The sequence below is a fragment of the Nicrophorus vespilloides genome, unplaced genomic scaffold (genome assembly GCF_001412225.1).
Source record: "Nicrophorus vespilloides isolate i.1.1-1 unplaced genomic scaffold, Nicve_v1.0, whole genome shotgun sequence".
Classification (NCBI taxonomy): Eukaryota; Metazoa; Arthropoda; class Insecta; order Coleoptera; family Silphidae; genus Nicrophorus; species Nicrophorus vespilloides.
The window spans coordinates 57,050-64,283 of record NW_017099768.1 but is presented as its reverse complement, the minus strand read 5'-3'; the positions used below and the strand labels follow the sequence as shown (position 1 = coordinate 64,283).

The following is a 7,234-nucleotide window of genomic DNA, read 5'->3' as shown; positions in this document are numbered from 1 at the left end:
TAAGATAGTTCTTGTTGACATGTAGCTACAATTTAAAATTAAAGTTATCCAAATTTCTATTCCTTCGTAATAAGCGAATGTGTCTGTTATAACGTCCGTGGAAGAGAAGCAAAAATATTTTATAGGATAATAAGAAAAATAGTAGTGCTTTCAATTGCTGACATGAAAATACAAGAACTTAAATAATAAAACTTGGCCAATAAAATTGGTTTATAGTCTATAAATTTTCCGTCGTAAAATCTTTTTAAATGTGTAGGTAGTGTATTTGATAGGATATCTCGGATATTCAGCTAAGTACCCTTTCCTTTGCCTCCGTTTTAATTGCAACGCCGACTTGAAAGAAACCGAAAAGGGATTAAAAACAAGAACTCGCACAAAAGAGGAACGGAAGGAAGAAAACACTTTACAAAAATCAATGTTTAAAGTTATAATTATCTATTACAGATTTATTTGTAATTATCGTTATAGGCAACCTCAACTACTCGAATTAAAATTATATTATTTCAGTAATTAATTAAAATCCAATCCTGTTTCGCAGCAAAAAAAATCATTAAAAAAGCTTGTGTAACTAATGAAGTTACGCTGAAGAAATATAAATACTATTTAGACTATTTTTTAAATTTTATCAAGACGACGCCAATTACTTTGAAAGACACTGGAAATGGAGACTGTTAGGGAAAGACGGCTCTGCCGATGTCTGCGATGTGGTCGAGAATAAAGTCGACGTCCTCCTTGGTCAGGGCCGAGTTTTGCGAAACGAATCTGAAGAAGTTGGGCAAGTTCTTCAACGGTTGGTAGCCTAGCATCACAGATCCGTGCTTCACCATCACCGCCTTGATCTGAGGTGCAACCTGCAATAATTACGCATTCAAGATAAATCACTTAATTATAATAAACACATTTTAAACGTTTTTTTTAGAACTATTGATATTTCTATTTGATTTAAGTTTCACGAATTTTGAGATACAGATGATTATAGCAAATAAAGCCATATTGACTAATTGGCAAATAAAAAATTCTTGCTTGCATTATCCCCAGTATTCAAGAATAGAATCAAATCATTCCATTAATATCTTAAATAGTAACAAATTGTAAAGAATTTCTTTGCTTATTGGTTTATAATAATATATTTAGTTTAATAATATCTATAAAAATGCACCAATTACTACCATTTTTTTTGGTAAAAAATACATTAAAATATATGTAATATACATAAGTTTCATTAACAATCCAAGTGATTCTCATACATTATTAATATTAATCAAGTACAAGATGATATTAAGTTTAAATAAAAAAGAAAATATTAACTCTACATCAATATAATATATGCAACCCTTTTAACTTGATTCATGCAAATGATTGATTACCTTTTGCAGTTGCGAAGTGTTATTCAATATATTGCGTTTTCCCTGAAGATACCGAGGTAAATACCAGAAACAGACGTTCATGTATTGCCTTTTGGAAACCAAGCAGAAGTCAGGTCGCTTTTCGATTTGCGTCTCGAAATATTCCGCTACTTCCATCAAAGCTTCCACGTGCCTCGCAAACCCCATAGAACCCTGTTGAAAAAAAAAACTAAAAGTAGTTTGGAGTATTTTTAATATATATATATTGTAAGATTTGTAGCTACAAATTATAATTTGGTTTTCTGCAAATACTTACATTTTGCAGTCAAAATATCAATAAAATATGATAAAGTCTCATTAAATAAAGACTATTCTCTCTTAATATTTGATTTATATATTGCAAAATATTGACTGCAATTCAGATTGCAGTCAATATTTTGCTTCTTGTTTTCTTTATTTTTTTTTATCTTCCTCATCCCTAGAATTCCCTGTATTCTCAAAGAGTGAATTGACAAAAATATTCAAAATGAAATAATAATGCTGTCTCCATCTACATTACACGTAGAGTTCAAGTAGTAGTGAAAATTACATTTTTGTATATTATAATTGAAACAGGACAGAAAAAGACTATAGTCAATAGTCCTTTGAGGCAGTTTTGTTATTATTATTATTGTGAATAAACATGTTTAATATTGTTTTTGACTGTTGCAATAAAGATATTTATTGTTTGAAGCAGTGATAATTTATTGAATTACCTTGGCTTTCCACATTAGCCAGAACTTGAAGACATCACATTTCCTCCCGCATTGCAGATACTTGTCTCCATGATCATAAGTAGAATCGTAATATTTGTCTTTTTGGAAAAGATACTCGGCTCCTTTCGAATGACATCGATGCAAAATATCTTTATCTTTAACAAAGAGTAACGAGCATTGCTGCGGCACTGCCAAAAGCTTATGAGGATTGATGACAACGGATTGGGCACGTTCGATGCCATTTAACTTGCTTCGATATTTCTGCGAGAAGATCAAACCGCCTCCCCAAGCAGCATCAACGTGTAGCCACAACTTGTAACTTTTGCAGACATCAGCTATATCGTTGAGAGGATCAAATGCTCCTCTAACTGTGGTACCTATAAGAAATCCAACAATACTAAAATTACAAGAAGTTAAGAAGTTGACGTACCGAGAGTTGCAACGACAAGATAAGGCATGTTTCCTAATCCTAACTGCTCCAATATCTTTTGTTCCAAATCGGAAACGTCCATCTGACCAACATCGTCCGTATTTACACTCAAAACGTTATTCTCGCCAATACCGAGAAACGACGCAAACTTATGAATCGAGTAGTGGCATTCCTCGGATGCAAAAAGCACCAATTTGGGTAAATTCGTTAATCCGTTTAACTAATTAAGATAAATATTAATGTAAGTTTTTTGTCGCACCCGGCGCATCCACAGACCTTAATGTCAGGAAAAAGATTGAACCGTGCCAAATTGATTGCCGTCCCGTTTCCAAATGATCCTCCAGGACAGAACATACCATCGCCCCATTCAGGACCAATCATCTTGCACATCTCCTGGATTACTTTGGTCTCCATCAAAGTGAAAACCGGCGCCACCTCGTAAGTATAAACACTGGCATTCAGAGCATCCGTTAACCATTGACCGGCCAATCCGTACGGATCCAAACTGAAGTTTACGGAAACGATGTATAAAACATTGCAAACGCTAATTGTTAATTACCCCGAAAACAGTTGATTAATGAAATATGGATGACCCGTTTTCACGCTGAACTTGATCGTGTTCTTAATCAAAACTAGGAGTTTCTCTTGGGTAACTCCAATTTGGTCCAACGAGAAATCGAAGAGATCCTTGAGACTTTCCGGTTGTTTCCACAGGACTACTTTATTGCTGTGACCGGCAAAAACTACGTTACTGAACAGAATCTCGATAACGTCACGGAGAAAATCGCCGTGATCGACGACGTTAGGAATCGGTTGGAAGGAGTTCATGATTACTGGTTGCTCACAACTGCTGCCTCAATTTTATATACTAATCGAGCTAATTATATAATTATTTCAGAACCAAATTGAATTACACCAAAGTAACAACTTCCTAATCACGTTTACATCCGGCAAACCAAATTTCCATTACGATTTAAATTAACATACAACAATTAGTTTACATTTAATTATAATTACATTTCTTTTTATAAATATTTTCACTAACAAAAAAAATATATATCATTAAAAAATCTAAATTTAATGAAGCAAAATGTTTGTCAGTATATATATTTCCTGTTTTCAAACTTGAAAATTTGGAACAATTATACAAAATATTCTAGTACGCTTTTATATAGACTAAAGAAGAATCATGTTCTGAACCAATAAAATAGAGTCAAATCATAATTGTTTTATTGTAATCATGCATTTGACAAAGTCTGGCACCTCGGACTACTATACAAAATTGCCATATAATTATTTTAAATCATATCTCGATAATAAAATATTTCAGGTAAAAATTGAAGACAATTTATACCCAATTGAATCAGGGGTGTCGCAGGGAAGAGTTTTAGGACCACTACTTTACCTTCTATACACGGCAGATATTCCTAATACAACATTCGTTGATGACACGACAATCTTGGCATCAGATGAGAATCCAGCAATAGCATCCGAATATCTACAGAGAAATTTAGATAAGCTGCAAGAATGGCTGAAAAAATGGATGCATGTCACATTCACGCTAAAGAAAGACACCTGTCCAACTGTAAGACTTAATGGACAAGATCTGCCTAAAGCAACAAAAGTCAGATGTATCTGGAAAGATCATATTCAGACTAAGAGCACTTAGAAATAAAGTTTACAAAAGTCTACTGGCTTCTAGAGAAAAGGTCGTAATTATCAATGGAAAATAAATTACTTATATACAAAGTAGACTGAAACCTGTATGGACGTATGGTATACAATTGTGGAGTGCGGCCAGTAAATCAAACATACAAATTATATAAAGCTTCCAATCAAAATGCCTAAAAAATATAATTAGGGCTCCATGGTTCGTCACGTATAAACAAATACACGAAGATCTTCATATAGATATGGTCGAGGATACAATACCAACATTTAGTAGTAGATACCAAGATAGACTGGAGTCACATACTAATGTTCTGGCTATAGGCCTACTCGACAACAGTGAAACCACAAAAAAGCTGAAGCGTTGTAAACCACTAGATTTAGTATATAGATTTAAGTAATTATTAACATTCAAATCATCATAATCCATTTTCTCAATGTTCACATTGATGAACAGATTGTGAATAAAATTAATAAAACATAAAAAATGTAATCCTCTGAATTTTATAAATGAAAGTATGATAATTAAATTTCAAATTAATTATTGATTGCAAAGAGAACGATGGGTATGAATTTATAAGCAGTTACAAATGTTATTTCAATATTTTTTATTCATTTTATATATCCTTAATTCACAAAAGCTCTAAAAGAGAAAAAAATGTCGATAATAATATTTTTAATTACATACAACAACAGAAGTAGGAGAAAAGCCTCTCTCTCTCTCTTTCTCATGCACGCACCTCACTCTCATGTCCATCGTTTGCTCTTTCTCACGCGCATCCTCTCACTAGTTTCTATATATAAAATAATTTTCTTAAATTTGTCATGTGTTTTCTCTATACAAAATATACATAAATTAGTTAATATTGTAATAATTAAAAAATAAAAAATCTATAGTTGACAAAAAAAAAGATGTAAGAGGAAATAATAATAATAGTAATAATCGCTTACATAAAATAAAATAATAATATAGTTCGGAAACGAAATGCACTCGCAGCAACAACAAAAAAAAACAGATTTTTTTTGGTAAAAGGAATAACGTGCATTGGGTTTCCGAAAGGATTGCATCACATTTAATCAAACAAAAATACATATTTATATATGAAAGACAAGTGCGACAATATATATAAAAAAAAACAGAATCAAACATAGTATAAATCGAGTATTCTTAGCTTTAAAAAAAAGATAATAAGTCGCCTGGGAGCAAATCGAAATGCAATAAATATTAATGATAACAGAAATAAGAAATGTCTCAAGATAATTACGAATAATATTATGTGTGTGTGTATGCAATTGCAATGAAATACTGTTTCAGAATTGATTTCTGCAGCGGACTCCGACACCGTCGATTTCACGCCCACCGCTTATCTATTTAAAATATATTATATATCCATATAAAATAGAAAACAATATTTACAATATGTACAAGAAGGCAATGTTTTCTTTCTTTCTGTTTCGTCCACAAAAAAAAAATAATTAAAAAAAAAATCAATCACTCGAAATGAATAAATCTTTTCACTTTTCGCGGTTCACAGTTCATCTGGAATGAAACATAAAATGTTAACCATAATAATAATAATAATACAAAATAAAAATAAACAATATATGCATTCTTTAAATATCTATATATAGATGTAAATACATATATGAAAAGGAATATTTGGAATAATTAAAGTACGGAACAAAAAAAAATAATTGTTATTAGTTAGTTTCCACGTGAAATCCTCTCAAATTAAATGTTTAAACAAAACTATTCAGGAACAATAAAAAAAATAATAAATTACAAACAAATTAATCAAAAAAAAAAAAACATATATTATATCTATTTACAATTTCTCAAGTCCTGCTTCATTCGTTTAGTCGGATTTGTTATTACAATAAGTATACTGACAATAATATTTTAATTACAATCAACTAATTACAGAAACATTTTCGTTACGCGAAACATTTCCGATTCATAATGCACAATTTCAATTGATACTTAATACAGTTTATTTTCATATTGATTAGTGGCATTGTAGTAAATTTAAAAAAAAAAATGTCGATTCAGAGATGCAACGCGCACGATCGAAGGACAGAAATTAATTTAATAGTAGTAATTGTAAAAGTAATTAATTAATAATATTTATATATAAAAAAAAAATGTAAATACAATATATAGTATTAAATAATATCACACTAGAAACAAACTTTCTCCACGCATCGTCGCTCTCTATACGTACACAATATTTTCAGTTTGCTTGTGCTCCCATTCTTCTACAAATTTCGTTCATGAAAAAATACGTATATAATATATATATTTTTATATATATATATAAAACACTGTGTTTTTCATAACCATTTTATCTCCCTTTACAAAATATATTATTTTTTTATCTTTAATCACGAGATCATAGCTTACAGCTATCACATCCTTCCTCATCGTTTTATCTATTTAATTATTTATATAATCTTCTTCTTTTTTTTGTGTTAAATTTAAGTTTAGTTTTCTTGTTTTCTGTTTTTCTTAGTAATAAATCCTAATATAAACCGGGGGCCAAAAAATATGATGCTCTGAAATGAGTGAAACACCAATATCCAAAATACCGAATTTATCAACATTTGTTGATGGTTCGTTTGAAATGATTATTGGATATTTTTGTAGGCAATGTCTGGATATGTGCAATGCTTACAAGATGCTAAGCAGCATTAATTATTAATTTGTGGTATTGGTGTTTCGTGGAATCATACGTAGTTTGACGAACGAAAAATTTAGGTGCAAGAATTGACTAGCTTAGCATTTACATTTTACATCCTCACATTTATGCGGTATTACCAAAATGTGTTGATTTTCTATGATCATTAGATTGTTATATAAATATATATATTCATTTTTTATTTATTTTAGTTTTATTTTGTTAACTTCAGTAATTGCACTTTTTCTATACCATATCATTTTCTTGGAAATCGCCCTAATTCTTACAATTATAAATAATGGCAATGCCAAGGGGGTAGAAGCATAATACTCTCAATCACTGGCCCTCCGCAGTTCTGTC

The 7,234-nt window shown here is 30.8% G+C and overlaps 1 protein-coding gene across 1 annotated transcript; it reads right to left on the bottom strand.

Annotated features, from left to right (window-relative positions):
- Positions 1-454: 454 nt before the first annotated feature.
- LOC108565547 (cysteine sulfinic acid decarboxylase-like) lies at positions 455-3,371 on the bottom strand. Its single transcript, XM_017925074.1, has 6 exons — positions 3,091-3,371; positions 2,808-3,036; positions 2,532-2,751; positions 2,102-2,478; positions 1,368-1,559; positions 455-851 (listed from the first exon to the last, which is right to left on the bottom strand). Exons 1-6 carry the CDS (start codon positions 3,357-3,359, stop codon positions 672-674), a joined length of 1,467 nt encoding a protein of 488 aa, XP_017780563.1. The 5' UTR covers positions 3,360-3,371; the 3' UTR covers positions 455-671.
- Positions 3,372-7,234: the final 3,863 nt, after the last annotated feature.

Bases quoted from the DNA above. Each gene is read 5' to 3' on its own strand.
- LOC108565547 (XM_017925074.1), bottom strand. From the start codon at position 3,359: ATGAACTCCTTCCAACCGATTCCTAACGTCGTCGATCACGGCGATTTT. The intron at 3,037-3,090 runs GTAATTAACAAT...CGTAAACTTCAG, and splicing joins ATTAATCAACTGTTTTCGGG to TTTGGATCCGTACGGATTGG. The intron at 2,479-2,531 runs GTACGTCAACTT...GATTTCTTATAG, and splicing joins TCTTGTCGTTGCAACTCTCG to GTACCACAGTTAGAGGAGCA.